The 21171-nt window shown below is 43.4% G+C and overlaps 1 protein-coding gene across 1 annotated transcript in view; it reads right to left on the reverse strand.

The window, feature by feature from the left end:
• Positions 1 to 21171, reverse strand: part of LOC139915574 (neuropilin-2-like) — a 109596-nt gene that overhangs the window by 16300 nt on the left and 72125 nt on the right. Inside the window, exons 12-16 of the mRNA XM_071904231.2 lie at positions 13279 to 13353; positions 11883 to 12047; positions 5169 to 5437; positions 4709 to 4805; positions 1458 to 1490 (exon numbers count right to left, since the gene is read on the reverse strand). Coding sequence (XP_071760332.2) covers positions 1458 to 1490; positions 4709 to 4805; positions 5169 to 5437; positions 11883 to 12047; positions 13279 to 13353 — 639 coding nt within the window. The remainder of the gene's footprint in view (positions 1 to 1457; positions 1491 to 4708; positions 4806 to 5168; positions 5438 to 11882; positions 12048 to 13278; positions 13354 to 21171) is intronic.

Raw genomic sequence — 21171 nt, forward strand, 5'->3', positions numbered from 1 at the left:
GAGGAGGAAACAAGGGGAAGACAGAAGACAGAAGAGGAAAACAATAGTCAAGAAGGAGGTCCAGAAGGAGAGAGGGACAGAGAGGGAGGAGTGACAGAGAAGAGAGGACTGGAGGGAGGAACAAGAAAAAGTAAAGGGAGGGAGAAAAGAGAGAAAAGAGTCTCCTTGTATGGTGCTGAACGCAGAGAGAGAGAGAGAGAATTTAAACGGTGACAACAAATCTGGATGAAGGAATGAAGAAGGAGCGCGGCCGCTGCTGCTTTCTGCTATCAGAAAGCGGCGAGGGATGGATTGATGGAAAGAGGAAAGGAGGTTCTGCTCTATACTTTTAATTTCAGGGATGAAGAGATTAAAAGAACAGATGGAGACGGCTTCTCGTTGTCTGGGCAATTACATTCCCGCCACGACAGCCTTCGCTCCTACGTTGCACTCGGTTGTTTACCATACAGACCAATAAAAAAGTGAACATGGCTTCAATTATTCATGGTGTGTCTGTGCATGCCATAGGCACACAATCATAACTGTGACACCCACAATGGACAAAACACTGTTTCGCGTATATGTAGCCTTTAATGCACATACCAAAGATATATCACACATGGTACACACCCTACTGTACGTACTGGAGGTACTGTGACTATAGACACACAGGATTTCCGTGTAAGGGACACACCGGTTCTGCACACCACCGTAATCTGTTAAACACAAAAACTAGAAATCACATTGGCCTTCACGCTGTGCAAAAACCCCAGGGTATTGTTCTTGTTGTTGTTGTTCTGTCATAATTGCGTTTTATTGTTGCTGCTGCTATTAATGCAAATGATTCAGCTCTGCCGATGCCTCTGTGGTTGTAAATATTATGTTTGTTACCATTTGTTTCTGTGGTCAATAAGTCCATATTCCCAGTGAGGAAGATACAAGACCAGGCTACATAACCAGGAGTCTCAGCCCAGCATGCAGGGAGTCATGCTGGAGCAATGCATTGGATGCTTTCTGAATTTTGACGCCGCCAAGTTGCAATGTTGTCACTGTCATTTTCCTCTATACAGATAAATTCCACATATCAGAATCTTATAAAAAGTCATATACCCCAATAAAGCCCTACACACCTAATTTAGGTACTGTTTTATTATAAGAAATGTATAGCCATGTAGGTATTTTTCATGATACAAAATGGATGACTAGACTTACTGATTCAGATTTGTTTAGGATACTATCTAATAGTTTAAGGGTATCAATCTCTCTGTTTGGAACCCCATCCTCTCTCTCTCTCTCTCTTTGAATGAGGATATTTTCTGTCTATCTCCACTACATGTATGAGATTGTGTGATACTCTACATAATGTACCGACAAGGTTACTGGGGGCCAGTGCGGTGCTGCGAGCTGAGCTTAGCAACAAGCAGGAAGCACAGACATTTGGCACAGGAAGTAGAACGAGAAGAGGAAGTCCAACTTACCGGTCATGTCAGGAGGGAAGGCAGGGAAGGGCTCTGGAAAAGAGAGGGGGAAAAAGAAATGTTATTCCAGATGGTAAATAATTTGTATCAACAAATGCGAAAACGGCTTGTTGCGTTGGTAGAAGCTATAATTGTCAGGGTGATTTTCAAGGCATAAGGCACTCTTGTGGTTCAGCAGTGATAGAGCAACTGTAATATAAATCTCATTTGGTGATAAAAGTTTAGATGACTCACACTTGGTGTGAGTTCACAAATTCAATCTCCTGTTCACTGGAGCAGCTCCAGGACACGCATTGAATTACATCGCAAATTACAGTCCAAGTTCTTTGCTGTTTGGCTTTGAGGAGACTTCTTTATGCGCAAAATCCTGATTAATAAAGTAATATTATGCTATTTCGAAGATTACTTTTATCGAAAGTGCTCTGAAGTACCATGGGTGCTTACATTATTATTTATGCGTGACACTAGTGGGAATCGAACTGCTAACTAACTAAACAATGAGTTTCAAAGGGATAAAATACGAGAGCAGTTAATTTGTATTCCCCTTTAATTCCCCTGAGGTGAGATGTAGCCCAGTGTCCCAGCTATTGATTAGACAGCCATATTTATTGTATTCTAAAATACTGTTGTATCATATGATAAAATTCCAAATACATGATGTTATAGATTTGCCAAATCCCAGTGTGTTTTAGCATATTTTGATTGATTGATTAAATTGGCACGGTGTAGTGGAAACTTACAATTATCATGATTTTTTAAAGGAAACAGATTTTTGCTAAATTGCAAAAATGCAGTATGCTGCACTTTTTACTTTGGCACTTGTTAGGTCTTTTTGAGAAAATCAATAAAGATTTGTAGAGTTTCGAGATGGCAGGGGAATCTAAGGCCCATAAATCTTCCTGGATGACAGTTATTGTCACAAAATGGAGAGAAAATAAAGAGGGTAAGACAAAGGAGTGAGCTAACAGGGCAGGAAGAGAGGAAGTGTGTTCGTCCTGAGAGCTCTCTCTCTCTCTCTCTCTCTTTCTCTCTCTCTCTCTGTCTCTCATTTCTCTCTTGCTCTCACATTCTTCTTTTTCGCTTGGTCACTTCTCTCGCTCTCTTTCCCCTCTTTCTACCCCCCTGCTGCTCTCTCTCCTGTTGCCTTTCTATCTCTCTTTCTCTCTCCTAATGTTAAAGTGAGACACAAAGTGTTGCGTTAATGGCAGCAGACACGCTGGAGGGGAAGGACGGAGGAAAGAAGGGATGGAGGGGAGACGGGGGTGAAAAGAGTAAGAGATGGATGAAGAGAAGAGAAATGGAGGAATGGGTGGGAGGCGTGGAGGTAAGGGAAGGGGTCGTGAGAGTAAGGACTGAGGTTCACTGCTGTTTATTACTCGCCGGAGGATGTGACATATATTCTGAAAGAGGGAGGGAGGGAGAAAAAGAATGAAAAACTAAATGAAAGAGGGAGAGCAAGTGAGAATGACGGTGCAAGAAAGAGCAAAAAAGAAGTGACAGTGAGAGCGACAAGGACGAGAGAAGAGGGAGGAGAGGACGAGAAATGAAAGGCAAGAACGAGAGAGGGAATGAGGCAGAACCGAGACGGAAAACGACAAAGAAAAGAGTATAGCAGAGGGAATTGATCGGGCCAATTAGTGTAATTTTGAAAATGCTGGTGTGCAGTGGTGAGATGCATCATTTCCCCAAGTTACATCACAATCTGATCGGCAGTGTCTGAGATATCTTGCATGATGGATAGATGAACAAATGAACAATGTAGCACCCCTTTTCGGCCACTCATTTTTTTTGTGAGATGCATCATGCCTCCAAGTTTCGTTAAAATATTCAATCAGCCATGTTTCAGATATAGCTGCCCATTCAAATATATGATAAAAGGACATTAAGAGTGCTGGCTTTTCTTTCTTCATGTTTCAGATATCGCCCATGATGGACAGACGGACGACTGAACAAATGAACAAAAAAGAGAACAGGGACCGATCTACAGTCTCCCACATGATTTCATAGTGGGGGACAAAAAGTTAAATGGGGAGAAGTTGGACAGAGACGAGAAACTAGCCAGCCAGACAGTCAGACGACAGAGAAACAGTGGGATCATTCAAAATGGGTGGAATGAGACAATTAAGCAGCTTGCAATGTGGGGAGCAGGGGAGCCGGTTTGGCAGAGTGTGTGTGTGTGTGTGTGTCTGTGTGTGTGCGTGTGTGGTTGAATGTATGTGTATTAATGTATTAAAACTGTGACTGCTTTTGTGTGCGATTAAGTGCGAGTGTGTGCCAGTGTGTGTGTGTTTGTGTGTGTGTGTATGCGCGTCAGGCTAACTAACTAATGCTGTCCTGCTGTGCTGAGTGAAGCATTGCTCCGCTACATTAAATGATAAGAATATTCCCATTACTTCACATGATAGAGAAGAGAACAAACAGTGCGTGTATGTGTGTGTTGTGTGTGTGTTGTGTGTTGTGTGTGTGTGTGTGTGTGTGTGTGCGTGGGTGGGAATGATGTTTGTCAAAGTCATGAGAGTCAAACGAGGAAATGAGAAGGATTTAAAACTTTATTCCATGTCTAGTCTGTCTATTTCAAGTAAGCCCGCACTTTTCTGCTGTTACTAACAAAGCATCCATAACAGCTACAACTGGGAAGCCAGCGCAGTGAGAAGCACACATATCCACGCCATTAAAGACGTGTCTGAAATAATAACAGTGATTAGTAGGAGTCTGGTGGGTAAGCTTGTGTGTGTGTGTGTGTGTGTGAGAGAGAGAGAAAGAGAGAGAGAGAGAGAGTCCATCTAGCATTATAATGGCAAACTAACTACATGTTGCTCTCTCCGGTATTTATGCATCACACACAAACACACACGTTTTGTTTAGTGATATTAGGTTAGGCTTTGCTTATGAATCAGACATAAGGGAGAGAGAGAGAGAGAGAGAGAGAGAGAGAGAGGATGGGGTGGGGTGATATAGGAAAAGACTGAGGGAGATAGAGAGGGAGATATAATGAAAGATAGATTAGAATCCATGCCCAAAGGCCGTTTGTGGCCTACTTTCTTTTTTTTTTTTTTTTGTGAACGAGAAACGTTATGAGTTTTTTTTCCTGTCTCTCTCTCTTCTCCGGTCTCTAGTGAGAACATAGCTTAGAGGGTCTGGCGGGAAGGAGGGAGAGAGAGAGGAAGACAGGGTGGAGAAGAGAGAGAGAGAGAGAGAGAGAGAGAGAGAGAGATAGATAGATATTTGATTCAATGGAGTATGAGACTTACGTGTACACTGCTCCAGTTCGATGCTGTTGCTCATGTGGATGTTGTCTATTCTGATGTGGCCTCTGGTCCCGTGTTCAAAAAACCCCTCAAACACCACCTGGATGAGAGAGAGAGAGAGAGAGAGAGAGAGAGAGAGAGAGAGAGAGGGAGAGAGGGAGAGAGAGAGGGAGAGAGCAATTCAAACCACAGCTTCTTTCTTGGACAGTGATGTAGTGGTAAATAAAAAGGTGGGGAAATTATATTTGCAGAAAAGCATTCATTTATGCTTTTTACCCCTTAAAATGGCCTATCCTCATATAATAGACATCAGTTTTAACTACTTACTACGACAGATACAATTAATTTCGGTCATAAAGATTTATGTCTGCCGAAAAAGATGGGTAGACTCTATTCTGCAAATAAAAAGGTGTGTAAACCGAATTAGCTGTTTTCTTGCAGTGACGTGCTCAACTAAACTTACCTGATACTCCTTGGGGCTTTGGGGCAGGATGGTGCGCCCCTCCCTCCAGTGGGGCCCCTGGTCTCCTCTGAGGGCCCACAGCAGCGTCTCCTCCTGGTCGCTGTCCCTCAGCAGCACCCTCAGGCTCCCCTGCGCCTCCCCCTGGAGCTGGTAGTAGAAGAGGAGGCAGAGCGGGCCCCGCTCCGGCCCCACCTCGGGGCTCAGCAGGCGGGCTCGCTGCCGCTGGGTGTGGGCGCCCGCATCCAGGTGGAGGTAGTTCCCCGAGAAGTCTGGAGGGAAGGGGGAGACAGAGAGGAGCGGAGGGGTTAGATGTGATAATGTTCGTTTTTATAAGTGTGCGGAGGTGTGTTTATGGAGGGGATATTTGTGCATTAAACATTATATTAAAGTAATAATCCGCAACATTTTCATAAAAGTCCAGTGAGTTACTCTCTATCACAGATTGATGTAAATAGTGATGAAAAATAGTGATGTGTTTTACGTTTCCGGCAGAACTAACAGTGGTTTGTTTGGAATAAATAGAAGAAGAGCGGTACCTACAGAAACTCAATTCACACTGTTTGATTTCCATGTGATCTCTGTGCAGTGCAAAATCACCACAACAATGGCCGCTTTACTGTAATACCATTTTGAGATTCTTTAGCATATAGGTGCTTTTCGCAGTCAAAAAGATCCTTATTTCAATGTAAATCTTTTGGTAATGCATTCATTTACAGCCCGCTAATTTACTGTTGTTGCTGATCATTACCCTGAAATTTAGCAATAACAGAAGGCTGCTAATTTTGGCGTTATGGCTCATTAACCTCTATTCTATCAAAGCAAAGTGTCCTCTCGTTATTGTCTCATTTCTGTTTCTTTAAAGTAAACAAATCAGTAAATAATAGTAGACAACCAAGTAAATTACTGTATGTTTCCTTAGCTATATTTATTGCACAGTGCTGTATCCTTATTGTGAAGTTAGTAATACATTTCAAGTTAATGAGTCATAACAACGGTACATTAGCTGCCTGTAGATTGATACGTTGCCACTCTTTTTAGTATAGGGTTGAACATTAGCAGGGTTTAGTTTGGTTTTGTCTGCGCTATTTAAATCTCACTCAATTTAATGAATAGTATTTTTTTTAACATGTATCGGCATTTACATTTGCGCTCAACAATCTGCATTTGAAGGGAGCGGTGCTGCAGAAGGCGGACTGCTCCCACAGTAGATTCACTCCTTGTCAGTGAACCAGGCCCATTATATGATGCAGTAATGAGGTGGGATGTGGTGGCTGTTCAGAGCTTAAGGCTTTACTACCATCACTCTGTGGTATGGGGCTTAACCGCAAATAAGACTGCCATTTCATCATGGCTGGTAATGGCTATGGACACAAAATGAACACGCACACACACACACACACACACACCTTACACACACCCCTGCTAAACACCCCTAATCATTCTGAATGCTGACACCTCGTTCTGTTGCTCTCCCCATTTTTGCAACTTAGTCAGCACAGCCATCACACCAATACAGTCACAATGCCTGTGCGTGTGTATATGTATGTGTGTGTGTGTGTGTATGTGTGTGTGTGTGTGTGTGTGTGTGAGTGTGTGTCTTTGTGCATGTGTTTTTGTTTATGTGCTTCTCTAAACACTATATCAATTATTAATCTAATTCACTTCCTGTCTCTCCTCTCAGCTCAAAGAAGGGAAGGATGGAGGGATGGAGAAAGAGGGAGAGAGAGATAGAGAGAGAGAGAGAGAGAGAGAGAGAAAGAGAGTGAAAAAACAAGACATGAGAGAGAGAGAGAGAGAGACAGAGAGAGAGAGAGAGAGAGAGAGAGAGAGAGAGAGAGATCTACAGTGTTCTCCCCACCCCAAACAGGACCATAACCATTAGCTCTCTGCTGTGTTTGGCTGTTTGTCTATTAGGGCCAGAGTGTTAAAGCTTCGCTGGAGCTGCAAATAGCCTTTTTATCGATAGACAGACACTGTGGCTGACACCTCACACACAGAGAGAGAGAGAGAGAGAGAGAGAGGGAGAGAGGGAGAGAGAGAGAGAAAAAAGAAGACACAAAATGAAGGAAAGAAAGTAAGGAATCGACAAACTACTGGGCAGGTGAAGAGCAAAAGGAAAACGGTGAGCGGGAAGAAAAACAGAGTGAAGGGATGGAGTAGTGAGAAATAAAGCGAATAAACAGAATGAATAGGGGAGACAGATTGGAGGGGAGAGGTGAACAGGTACAGACAGAAGAAAGTGGAAGATGAGACGGAAACAGAAGAAACAAAATGGACATAAAAAGAAGGGAAAGACTAGATTATCTATCTATCTATCTATCTATCTATCTATCTGTCTCTGTCTGTCTGTTCTATCTATCTATCTATCTATCTATCTATCTGTATTCTGCCTTCCTCCCCGGCTGAGATAAAAAGTTTTCACAGAATTTGCAGCACATCATGCTTAATGAATAATGGATTTGGGTTGAGGTAGCTCTATTTCTTCACTCGGAGGCAATGAAAAAAGGGACCTAAATTACCGGTGCTCATTAAATACAGTTAGAGAAAGTTGCAGTGTTTTTCTCTCTCTCTGCGTTTGATCTTGGCGAACGTACAAAGGGAGGGAATTAATTAACAAGTCTCCATGGGAGGGATAGGCATGGATCTAGAATTGGCTCTGAGGGAGGGAGGTGTGTGTGTGTGTGTGTGTGTGTGTGTGTGTGTGTGTGTGTGTGTGTGTGTGTGTGGTGGGTGTGTGTTTGTATGAGTGTTAGTTCATCTGTCTGTAGGAGTCAGTGTTTATGAGTATGTTTATATGCATATTTATGTGTATCTGTGTGTGTGGGGGTGCGTTTGTGTGTGTGTGTGTGTGTTTATGTTTGTGCATGTGTGGGTGTTTGTGGGAGGAGATTTGTGCCTGTATGTGTTTTTGTGTGTGTGTGTGTGTGTGAGTAGGTGTGTGAGTGTGTGTGTGTGTGTGTGTGTGAATACGTGCGTGTTTGTGTATGTGGAGGTATGTATCAGTGTGTATTTTTGTGTGTGTATGTGTGTGTGTGAGTGCGTGTGCATCCTGGGCATGAGCCTCTGTGTGTGTTTGAGTGCAGAGGTATATGTCTGTGTGCGTGTGTATTTGTGTGTATGTGTCTTCAGTTTTCACACAGTACTGTGGGATAGAGGTGAGCATGGGCAAGGGTGAGCGATGCATTGTGGGAAGAACAATGCAGTGTCAACTCTTGTTTTCACTGCAAGAGATAATTACACTCAACAGAGCATGATTAGGACTTTGCTGTGTATCTTCGACTGAGTCACACCGGTTCCTAACAAGCAAGCGAACAGCAGAACGCCGCAGAAAAAGGAAATAGCAGGCAGTAGTTTCAGTGAAGCGACATTGACAGCGAACGCAGCGAACTGAGTCACTCCTGGTGAAAAACTGGACTTTAAGGACTATAAGGATAACTTGTCACCAAATAATTGATGCTGTAAATTACGTGAGAATTGTTACAGCTGTCAGAAATAGTTAAATGTTAATTTTTAGAGCATTGAATTGCATTATTATACAGAATAAAGCTTTACAAACTGTCAAAAGTTTTTCTAATTATGGTTTAGATACTCGTTTTCGTGAAAGAAAATGAGAAAAAGACAGGAAAAGAGCATGACATAAAGTTTGTGCTGACACTGAAAGCTGATTGGTTTCCATTTTGTACCGCAGTGACACATCAAGTCATTTTCCAAAGCGCTATCATCGGGCGTTCGCTCGCTGGGAGTCACCCCTCATCCTTGGTCGCATTTTATCTCCTTTCAGCCCTTCCTTCTTTCCTATTTATTGATAACTAAACCACTTACAAAAAAAAAACACTGCTGTGAAATGTTCTTTTCAATGAAAATCTCCAGTGGGAAACGAATCCTAGTCTCGCCCTATCCGAGATCAAAGGAATAACTTATGAGTTCTGTTTGGGTTGGATTTTCCCTTTTTAAAACACTAAAAGGGCTTTCAATGACAAGTGCCGGGGATTTGATTAGCATAGCGAGACAGCTTCCAGACAGGGTGCCGGCTAATGTTGCTGTAGAACAAGACTTAATGTCATGTTGCTGTCTAACACTGAGACAGGGACGCTGCTAAGTCAATTACACACACACACACACACACACACACACACACACACAGACACAGACACAGATGCATACTTACACTTTATTCTTATAATAGCGCACATAGACACATGCACAGACACACAGACGCACACAGGCGCACACACCCACATACTCACCCACACACACACACACACACACACACACACAGAGCATGCTAATGCGATGTAAGGGCTTGTCTTATGTCACGGCCCTGTCTGTTTATAAAGGAGCTGCTCAGTCGACCATAAACTGGATGGCTTCAACAGATACAGAGAGAACCTTGGTGGATGGCAAGGTCATGTGTGTGTGTATGTGTGTGTGTGTGTGTGTGTGTGTGTGTTAGGGAAACGCACCCCTGCACCTTAAGTGTTTAATGGTCGGACAGTCCCACCTTGAGTGGTGTGTGTGTGTGTGTGTGTTTGGAGCCTGGGGAGAGCAGGAGAGCTAAGGCAGCACTTCTGTCAAAGCCATCATCTAACTTATCTGACCGCTCTGGGCTGTGTGTGTGTGCCTTGGTGGGTGTGTAAGTAAGTATGTGTGTGTGTGTGTGTGTGTGAAAGAGATTGAGAGGGAAGTGAGGGAGTGAACGTGTGTGTGTGTGTGTGTGTGTGTGTGTTGATGTGATGGATATAACAGAATCTTTCCTCTGCTCTCCTCTGGCTGTCTTGTAAAAGATGGACAGATGTGGAATAAAACAAGTGCTGAGGGAAAAGGGAAAGCGAGGTCAGCGAGGAGAGTGAGAGGTGATCAGAGGGAAGGGGAAAGAGAAAGAGGGAGAAAGTGGAAAAGGACAGAGAGAGAAAGAAAGAGCGCGAGTGTAGAGTATGAGATTGAGATGAAATGAAGGGAATGACTGACAGAGAAAGGGGAATGAGAGGGACGCAAAGTGATGGAAAGGGGGGAAACGATAGAAAACAATAGGATGAGGAATGAAAAGAGAAAAAACATAGCTCACAGTGAGCTGGCTCTCCAGTGACACTGAGGGACAAATCAAATGTAGTGTAAAGAGAGGAAGAGAGGGAATGAGGTGAGGAGGGAGCTTGAGTGTAGTTATATCATAGGACAGAGTAAAAGATGGAAGGAGAGTGAATAAAAAACACAAGGAGGCAGCAATAGAGAGAAAGTGAGGAAGAAAGAGTGAAATATGGGGAAGAACAAGAGATTTAAGGAGAGAGAGAAAGATAATGAGCAAAAAGATAAGGAGGCTGAAACAGAGGAAAAGTAGAAAAAGAAGTGAGAGCAAAAGACAGAGATAAAGTAATAAATGGTTGCAGAGGAAAAGGTTCCCAACAGTATAAACTACATTTTTTTTTTTTTTTAAAAGCCCAATTAAGTCGTCTCATACACTTTCAGCAGATCTGGGTGAAATCTTTGCATCATCGTTGCTCTCAGTGGTTTCTCCCAGTACTGAGATCTATATTATTCCACCGCAGCACGACCACTTTGCTCTTAATTAGTTCAAGAAGCCTTTGTGCTGAGGAAGGTCAAACATCTCATCTGACTGTGCTTTCTCTTCACTGAAAAAAAAAGAGAAACGTCCTGAAAATGAAGTACGCCTGCAGATGCTGTGCAGTTTAGAGTGCGGACCGTCTCCCGTTTTTGGAATGTGACGACTCATTGGTTCCTCACCCCAGAATTATTAAGTATAGTTCTCGAAGCTGCAAGAACCAGCAGAACATTTAATTAGATGAGAAGACCTGCCCAGAAATCCTCTCACCCTGAGGAGTTCTCAGTTAAACAGAGAATAGAGACAGGAATCAACACAACTGGTGGTTAATTAGAGTTAGAGAGTTAGGGATAGGGAAGAGTGTGTGTGTGTGTGTGTGTGTGTGTGTGTTTTCATGCGTGCATGTCTACACCTCTGAAACAGCAGTGAAACGCTCCACTGAGATCAAAATGAAATTCTTTGAGCTGGCTTCTCCTCTAGGTGGACTAGCATGTGTGTGTGTGCGTGTGTGTGTGTGTGTGTGTGTGTGTGTGTGTCTTTTTTAATAATGTAATTGGGAGATGACTGCTGGAAAAAAGTGACAAAAACTGTCATTCTAAAACGCTGTATATGCTTTTTCTTTTTCAGAAACTTGAATTTCTCAGTTACCGTTTCATTATTGTTTTCATTAGATGTTGGTAGGCTCTTTCTCTGTAAAGTCCTTTGAGACGTGCTTGTGATGAAGGGCTATATAAATAAACCTGACTTGACTTGACTACTCAAGTGCAAGTTCATAAGAATACAAGTACAGATTCTGCGCATTGTGGCAATGAGGTATACTCTGATACCTTAATTTTTGAATTCCAAATCAGGATTGTGGGAGTGAAGATTCATAATGAGAGTTACATTTCACAATAATAGACCTTTTACTTCATTTTATTAATCAGATATCACTCAATAAAGAGCAGACATAATTTGTAGATAATGATTTTCTCTTTTGATTGCAGTTTTTAAATGTAAATGTTTCTCTAAAATTACTTTCATTTCAGCAATGACTTTGTAAAATCTCATTATATGGAACAAACCTCTCTAAGTGTTGGAAGTGGCTCAGTGACGATGTTTAATTTCTCTCTGTGTGTAGCCTACATGTGTGTGTTTGTGAGCCAATCGGTACTCACCGTCTGCTCCTACCGCCAGATCCAGGCTGGATCCGTGTGTGCCGTGTCCATTTGTACTGCTGCTGGCTGTGTGCAAGGACCAGCTCACACCTGACCTGGGATCAGCCGACCAGCCGCACAGACTCTGCTCAAAGTCGCATACAGCCGACAGGGATGGAGTGGTGGCTGAGGGGAGAGGGAGAGAGAGAGAGATTATGAATAAAGATGTTTGATACTGCGCCTGTCTTTACTAAAGCACTAATGATTACTGATCAGCCTGAAACATTAGCTTAAACATCATCATTCATTGTCTTCACGTTACATTTTTTGCACTTTTGAGCACTTTTTGCTTCATGTCATATTAAAAGAATCTTTTTTTTTTACTATCTCAGTTTCTTAATATCTTTTTTTGAGACTTGAGGCCCGAAATGGATGGTGTGCAGGCTCCTTTTCCCTTCTGACGGTGCTTTGAGACAGAGAGAGTGAGATTCCCATTGTATTTAGACGCTTTGGCAATGCTGTTCATGTAATATGCATGCAAATAAAGCATACTGAATTGAAATATTGGATTGAGAGAGAGAGAGAAAGAGAGATAGGTAGAGAGACTAGAGGGCTAGAGGAGGGGAGAAAGGAGAAGGAGGGAGAGAGAGAGAGAGAGAGAGAGAGGCAGAGAGAAAATAGACAGAAAGAAAGCAGCAGAGGAAAGCAGGGAAATGCAGAGCGAAAGGAAAAAGGAGAGAGAGAAGAAAGAAAAGAGGTAGAGAGCAAAGAGTAATAGGAAGGGAAATTAAAGAAAATGGGAGGATGGCATAAAATACACTCACTATATTGTATCAAGTACTGGATTCAGTTTAATCCTTGCATTCAATACTGTAGAATTCAAATGGATAGAAACGGTGTCGCCATACACTCAACTCAACCCCAGTAAGTCTGCTAGCCAGTCAGTCAGTCGGTGACCTATGGCTGTGAAAAACATATTTCCGATGTGTGTGCGTGAGAGTGTGAGACCCGCTGGCGGTGAAAGCATATCCCCACTAAAGCAGGGCTTCCCAAACAAGTCCTGGGGGGGCTTGAATCTAACAGACTTCAAAGCCCAGAGGCCCTGTGGTGCCGGATGACATCATGAGTTTGTGCACACCTTGACCTTACAGTGTGAATGTGTGTGTGTGTGTGTGTGAAAGTGTGTGTGAAAGTGTGTGTGTGTACGCAACAGAAAGAGTGTGAGAGAGAAAATACATGCATGCGTGTAGGTGTGTGTGTGTGTGTGTGTGTGTGTATGTGACAGAGAGAGCGAGCGAGAGAAAATACATGCATGTGAGCTTGCAAGAAATCTGTGTGTGTTTGTGTGTGTGTGTGTGTGTGTAGGTGCGTGTGTGTGTGTGTGTGTGTGTGTGTGTGTGTGTGTGTGTGTGTGTACCGGGTCTCATTGCAGCAGTGGTCTGTTCAACTCTGGGCTGGGTGGGGGTGGCTGTGTCAGGTATAGTGGTGGTTTCTGTCAAAAAAACACAAAAACACAACAGGTTAGAATAGAATAGAACAGAACAGAACAGAACAGAATCGATGTAGATGTGAATTTTCCCAGACTGAGATGCCAGAATACAGCAACACAGAGCATTAGATTACTTTCTATTGATTGAAACTAATGAAGAGCACCAACAGGAGAAAAATTAATATTTGAAAGTGATTTCAAATAATTCTGTCTACTTGATAACCACCAGGTTTAACTTCCCATGCACTCTAACAGCCATTAAAGCGAGTCGAGGCGACACTTGCAAAAACAACCAAAGCCAAGCCCTCTTCATTCCTGATTGAATATTCATAATTTGTTTTACGGCTACTTCAGCAGCCGAGATCTACAATAACGCTCGAAATTACTGCGGAATTAAAACATCTCTCTTCTCGCTGGACTGTTACAGCGAGGCTTTAGCATGACAAGAACTAACTGTTAACACATCCTGCTTAGAGAAACTTCACTGTTGTTCAAATACTTAAAAAAAAATGAGTGTGCTCAGCCGGTATTAAGGCCGTGGTTTGTCAGGATCCAGGCAGTGACGGAGCGAGCTGAGGTAGTGAGCTGGCACATAGCTGAAGTCTGTGCCACAAGACTCATTTTACCCACTGCAGGTTGGCACATTTATCAGTAGCCCGGGGAATGTCAACACACACACGCACACACGCACACACGCACACACACACAGCACTATGATGATGGATGCTGCACTCACACTGACCTTGGTGCACAGCAGCATGAAACCAATGTATGATAGATCACACAGAGGCATGCACGGCGCACGCACGTACACACACACACACACACACACACACACACACACACACGTCAGCAATGGGGTATTTCAGCGCAACCCCAAGACCTTCTGGTCTTAATAAGCAGCTTTCTACTGTTGGTTCAGATTTCCCTGAATGCTTTACCAGCTCCCTCTCTCTCTCACACATACACACTCACCAGTGTATGTGTGTGTGTGTGCGTGTACGTGTGTGTGTGTGTGTGTGTATTGACGTAAGGGAACAGAAGATTGCCTGGCTCGTGTGGCATGAGGTTCACACCACAAACCTCTCACCAAATTATTCTCAGAAGCTACCTCTTTTTCTCTCTCTCACTTTCTGTCATTCATTTCTCTCTTGCTCTATCCCTGTGCCATTTTTTCTTTCTTTCTTTCTTTCTTTCTTTCTTTCTTTCTTTCTTTCTTTCCTCTGCACGTCCACTCCATCTTTCACTCTCCACCTTGTCATTTGTCATGGTGGATGTGACCAGTTTCAGTTCTACTGTCCAAAACCACCATCAACACCACAAAAAGCCCCTCTCCACTCTCTCTCTCTCTCTCTCTCTCTCTCTCTCTCTCTCTCTCTGTCTCTCTCTCACACACACACACACACACACACACACACACACACACACACACACACACAGAGTCAATCGCTCAGTTTCTCTGCATCTCCAGCAGAGAAGTGAAACCCTATCTTGTGTTGTTTCTATTTTACCACAACCACAATTTTCTTCTCCATAACTCTTTCCCTCTCACTCTTTCTGTCATCTCCCCCCAAGGCATATTTTTATTTCCTCTCGTCCCTTACATTTGTCCGCCCGCAGCTCACTCTCTCTCTCCTTCGTGGGATTCTGTCTCTTTTTCTCGCTCTTATTCCAGCCTCTCTGTGCTGTAACTCTATCTGGTGTTGTTTTATATCTGTTCTAACCACCAGCTCTGTAAATATGAGACCACTGTTGATTCACTTCTTGTTTGGTTGTTCTAAATGTTTCCGTGACTCAGTTGGCGATCTGTGTGTGTGTGTGTGTGTGTGTGGTATGTGTGTTTAGTTTGTGAAGTCTTAGCCTTTGCTATAGCCTTTGTTAATAGCTTTGACTTCATCGGAGTGTCTAGGGTCACCCATTCCTCTATTGTTTATTGTGTGTGTGTGTGTGTGTGTGAGCGTGTGTGAGCGTGCGCATGCATTAGTTGAGTGAGTTGTTTACAGGGTCTGTTCACAGTGCGTTCATGGTGAAAGTATGTAGGATTATTATGTAAGCCCAAATACAGTGGACTCATTGCCTCCGCAACACACACACACACACACACACACACACACACACACACACAAACACACGCACACACACACACACACACACACACACACACACTCGGAGAGAGAGAGTTAGATATTAACGTAGGATAAGTAGCTCCCAGCTGCTGACATTAAGCTGTTTTAATTTGGTGCCCTTTACCACTGTAATTAGCCCCCCATATGGAGTGGAGAGAGGGAGGAATGAAGGAGAGAGAGAGAGAGAGAGAGAGAGAGAGAGATGGAGAAGAGAGCATGAAGCTATCCCTTTCCTCCTCTCACCACCATTTTCCTAATTAGTGACCACACACAGCTCCTGTCAGCGCCCCGTTTCCATCTCTATCTCCTCTCCACCTGTCTTATCCAACTCTGCTCACTGCCTTACCTCCTCTTCCTCCTCTTCCTCCTCCTCCTCTTCTCTCCTCTCCTCTCCTCAGTCTTCCTTTCCCTCCAGCCGGGCCTTTCTCTCCTTTTTTATCTAATTCCCTTTCCTCTCTTCCTGTCTCCTTCCCCTTTCTTTTCACACTCTTAGTCATCCCTGTCACCCCCCCCCCCTCTCTCTCTTTCTCTCTCTCTCTGTCCTCACCCTCTTCATCATCCTCCCCCACTCTTCTTTCCATCCATCAGTTTCCTCTCTGTAGCTACTGTAAAGGTCAGAACCTAAAATACCAGCGGCCATTACAACAGAGACAGAGAAAGAGTCATAACTTTACAGTTCACTGTTTTTAGTATTTTTTTTTTATAATCATTATAGTTACAGTAGTTATTATATTATATAATGTATTTTTTCAACTTGCTTTTTGGCAACCCATGTCAAATCTAATGCCCTAATTTAACTTAATTGAATTGAACTGAGACGAGGCAGCGGTGAGTCATTCAGAGACAGAAAAAGTGAGAGAGACAACATAGTCTGTCATGTTTTAAACAACAGGATTTAAACTGGGATGTGAAGGAAACACCAATCTGTACATCTGTATTCTGTGGATGGGTCAGTCTGAGCACCACTGAGACAGAGATACAGCAAACTTCCATGACTCTGTGACTCTCTTTCTCGCTATCTCTCGCTGTCTCTCTCACACACACACACACACCTCAAACTGAGAAACACCGTGTTCAGTTAACCACACACACACACACACACATAACCACACACACTCTGTGTCTCGGGCCCCAGGGCTCATTGCAAAGCTGCTGACTGAGCAGGGTGAGGCGGAAACAGAGAGAGGAAAACTGTTCAATTATGGAGAGAGCTCTGGGTATAAATCTACCTCTGTCAGCCTAAATAATGACTACTGACACGTGTGTGTGTGTGTGTCAATGTGTGTGTGTGTGTGTGTGTGTGAGAGACAGAGAGAGAGAGAATGTCGCTGCTACTAAAATTATTGGTGACATGATGTGTGTGTGTGTGTGTGTGGGGAGGGATTTCCTTTACTTAATGACTGAGTGATTGAGTAATTGACTGAATGGCAGACTCTGTATTTGAGTGTGTGTGTGTGTGTGTGTGAGAGAGAGAGAGGGGGGGTCTTTATAGCAGGGGCCTCCATCGACAGTACATGACTACTTAGCTATGTTACCAACTAGCCTACCTGATGTGTCTTTAGTGAACTACTTAGCTATTCACTGTCAATAGAGTTTCCTGCTATAAAGAGCTTATTTTCCCACCCACCAATAGACTGTTAACTTAAAAAGGTACTTAGCTCAACACTTGGAGCCACAGTTGTAACTGTATTCTTAATGGCTCTTTACTAGAAACCTATAACTACACTGAGCATGGTTTTAGCCGCACTTAAAACTGTTCTCTCAGTGGCTCTGCTGTAGTGGCTTTGAAATGGCTTTGCTTGCTGACATTATCACTATAAACATTTTTAAACGCAAATGTAAAAAAAGAAACGACAAAAAATATGTTTTAAACGTGGCTAAAATTGTAAGCTTAGTATGAAAGTGGGAGAGAAAATGAGCTCCTTACAGAAGGAAACTCTACAGGAGCCAACTACAGGTCTAGTGAAGCAGTACCAAGAATGGTGGTGCTTAAAATGTTAAGATATGACGTCTACTGAAAAGTGGCGGTTGGAAACATGAGTTCTATGTGGAACGAAATTATTGACAATAAACAGCTAACAAGGCTACTGTAAAAGCCAAGAATATAGGCTAGCCTACATTTATATATAGCTTAAAGTGCTGAATGATGATGATTGGGTGGGAAAACAAGTTCTTTATGGCAGGAAACTCTTTAGATGCTGAATAGCTAATTAACCCATCTAACGGTAAGCCACCAAGAATATGGTTTTACGCTAAGTGCTGCAGTAGACCACAAATTTAAACGTCTAGCAGATGGGAAGACGATTGTTCTATATCACAGGAACCTGTATTGGTCATGAATGACTAATGACTGTACTTAAAAAGCCACCAATAATATAGCATGAAGTGTGGCTAAAAGTGCCAAGCCATACACTGTAGAGATATATTGGGAGGGAAGACATCAGGAACAGTGAATTGCTCATTAGCCCATTGTACAGCAAAGCACCACAAGGAACATGATTGTAATTGTAGCCTAAAGTGTTGAACTAAGTATAATGACGGCGATTGTATAAGAAGATAACAAGATGCTTGTGGCAGTGAATGGCTAACTAGATCAGTGAACCACGGTTAGCGACAGAGGAAATGAGTTTAAGTGTGGCAGGACAGAGGGAAGCAGGTGACAGTGATAAATAGCTTTCTGGATCACCAAGCAGTAAAACGAGAATAAGTACATGGTTTTAACAACTTTAAACATGCAGCAGAAAGGTGGGTGAGGAGAGGAAGGGATGATGGAGTAGCATGAGCCTACAGCAGAGTCTTCGCATATACTATCAAAAGCTAATAAGTTATGGTCAGTGACAGGAGGGATAGACGGAAAGAAAGCGACAGATAGATAGACAGACAAATAGATAGATACAGTATATAAATAGAGTGACAGAGAGAGAGAGAGCTAGTGTGACAGGGAGTGAGCGATAGAGAGAGAAATGGAGAAATAAATAAGTGAGAGAGCATATCTGGGAAACATTGAGAAGTGGGGCGCCAAACCTAAATATTTATACTGGGAAAACACAGTCTTGCACGTACGCACACACACACACACACACACACACACACACACACACACACACATACAGTGAACCTGTGCCCGATCCTAAGCGTTTCCATGTGTGATACCTCAAACAGCCAGAGAAGAGAAGGAAGAGATAAACTGAACTGTCCTCCAGAGTTAAACTGAACATAATTATATATGGTTTAAAATAACATTTGAACTGTTCTGGGTGTGTACTTGATTTGCCCTCTCAGGCACTTGACGCTGGAACACCCTTGTAGTTTCGAAAAGTTGTAAAGCACCAGGAAAATAAACCAAGCGCTCCTTCTGTTTGTCGACCACTTGGGGACATATTGTCAGTGTCCTGCACAAACCTGATACATCCAAAATGTTATGCCTTTAGGAATTGAGAAAAGCGGCCTCAGTTTCCATATTAACATCCATGATTTTGACATTTTACAATGCCTGATCTGTGGATTGGCTCGGTCCCAGGGTCATGACACGTTCGATGCTAGTGGGAGACAATGTTAGCTTTCAAAAACTGTCAAAGCAAAAATCTAAAAATGGAAAAAGTAGAGGATTGTGCAGGGCGCTGACTACTGAACGGCTGTTTTGCCCAGTTGAGAAAGAGGTGAGGGGCAGAAAGGAGGGGAGGAAGATCATGATAGAGGGAGGAAGTGAGGGGAGAGAGACCATATGGGAAAGGAGGTCAGGAGAGGGTGGGGGGTGAGGGAAGGCGATAGGAGGTGAGGGTAAGGAGGTCAGGAGAGAAGGGGAGGTGAGGAAGAGGAAGGTAGGAGAAGGAGAGATGGGAGGAGGAGGGAGTGGGGGGGGGGGGGGTTGGCAGGAGATGGGAGTGATTACATTCTTTTGACGGGGAGGGGAGTCGAAGGGGGAGGAGAGGAGGGGAGTGGAGGGGGAGAGGGTAATGTGGGAGCTAATAACATTCTCACACACTCCCTCCCTCCTTCCCTCTCTAACATTTTCCATTCCCTCTCATGTGTTCATACCTATAGCTGTAAAAGAGCAGGGTTGGGTCTGTTACTTTGTGAATATAATCCGTTGTAGACTACTGACTACTGGCTTAGATTCACATGTTCATTAAAGCAAGCCACTCGGTTACTCAAAATCATCAAATTAATCTGGTTACTCAGTTACTTTTGAATGACTTTGGCTCCAAAATCCATATATGAAGTTGAAGAACTGAATCTAAAACCATTATTCCAGGATGTGTTAAATTATGGTTGGATCTATAATCTCACAAGCTAAATGCTTTCCATTCAATGAATTTGTACTAGTACTATCTTAATGTTTGTTGGTAACTGTAGTGACTTGCAGAAGCATTTTTTTGTAATCACATTACTGTAATCTCTGCAGGATAAGGGAGTGAGAGGAGGAGTGAGAAAAGAGAGGTGAAGGAGGAGCAGGGGGGAGAGATAAGTGGGAGTATCTAAGACCACATCCCACCAATCACATGAAAGTATCTGGAGCGGAGCCACCGCTCACATGTGAAAGCGATCAGCGATGCTGGACCTGGAAAACACACACACACACACACACACACACACACACACACACACACACACACACTTGGCTTCACTCAGATTGGATTGGCTGGAACCCTGGAACAGTGGAACACCTCTAGAATGTTCTAGCACAAGAACGCTAAACAACATTCCCTCCAGGGACCCGCTGCAACTACAGACGTGTGTGTGTGTGTGTGTGTGTGGGTGAGACAGAGAGAGATGGCACTGGGCTGTCACTGCATATTACATTTCAGACTTATATTTGAGACTTTAATTTACTTTTATTTTAACCTTTATTTATCTAGGGAAAGTCGACTGAGCACGCTCCTCCAGAACTGCTTTACATTCATAAAGTCCCTACACATTAACACTGGGAGCTGCACAGTTTAACAGTCCTTCTGGCCACTGTGCAGCTCCACTGGAGCGGTTGGGGATTGAGTGTCTTGCTCAAAGGCTCCTCAGCAGTAGTTGTTGAGGGAGGGTAGAGAGCTACTCATTCTCCCCGCCCACATTTCCCCAGCCGGTCTGGAGATTCAAACTGGCAACCTTGCTGTCACATGACTGCTTGTCTAGGCAGACCTCTAGGCTACCTACCACCGCCCATACTCTACAAATCACTTCTGTTAATACAAGGCAACAGTAAACATGTCATGCCCAATGAATGATATGAATGATGTAGTCCCCCTCTGAGCCAATCAGTAAACAAATATGTCACCTTAATTGACCTGTAATTGTAGCACCCCCTTTGGCCCAATCAGTGTGATTTTGAAAATGCTGGAATGTGGAGGTGAGATGCGTAATTTCCTCAAGTTTAAAAAAAATCTGACCAGCGGTGTCTGAGATATCGCATGTGATGGACGGACGGACGGACGGACGGACGGAAGAACAAACAGATAGAAAGTAAACACAAACTAAACAGATGGAGGCAGATCCACAGTCCAAAGAAGAGCAGCAGTTGATTGAAGACGAAGCTGCAGTTGGCTACTCTCAGACACCGACCACAGGAACAAAGACACTCTCTCCCTCTCTCTCTCTGTGTTTGTGTCTCTCTATCATTGTCTCCAACTCCCCCACCCATGCACACATAATATTGCTGTTTTCTATGGAGATGAGAAACTAAGTGTTTATTTACACAATGAAG

The sequence above is a fragment of the Centroberyx gerrardi genome, chromosome 10 (assembly GCF_048128805.1).
Source record: "Centroberyx gerrardi isolate f3 chromosome 10, fCenGer3.hap1.cur.20231027, whole genome shotgun sequence".
Classification (NCBI taxonomy): Eukaryota; Metazoa; Chordata; class Actinopteri; order Beryciformes; family Berycidae; genus Centroberyx; species Centroberyx gerrardi.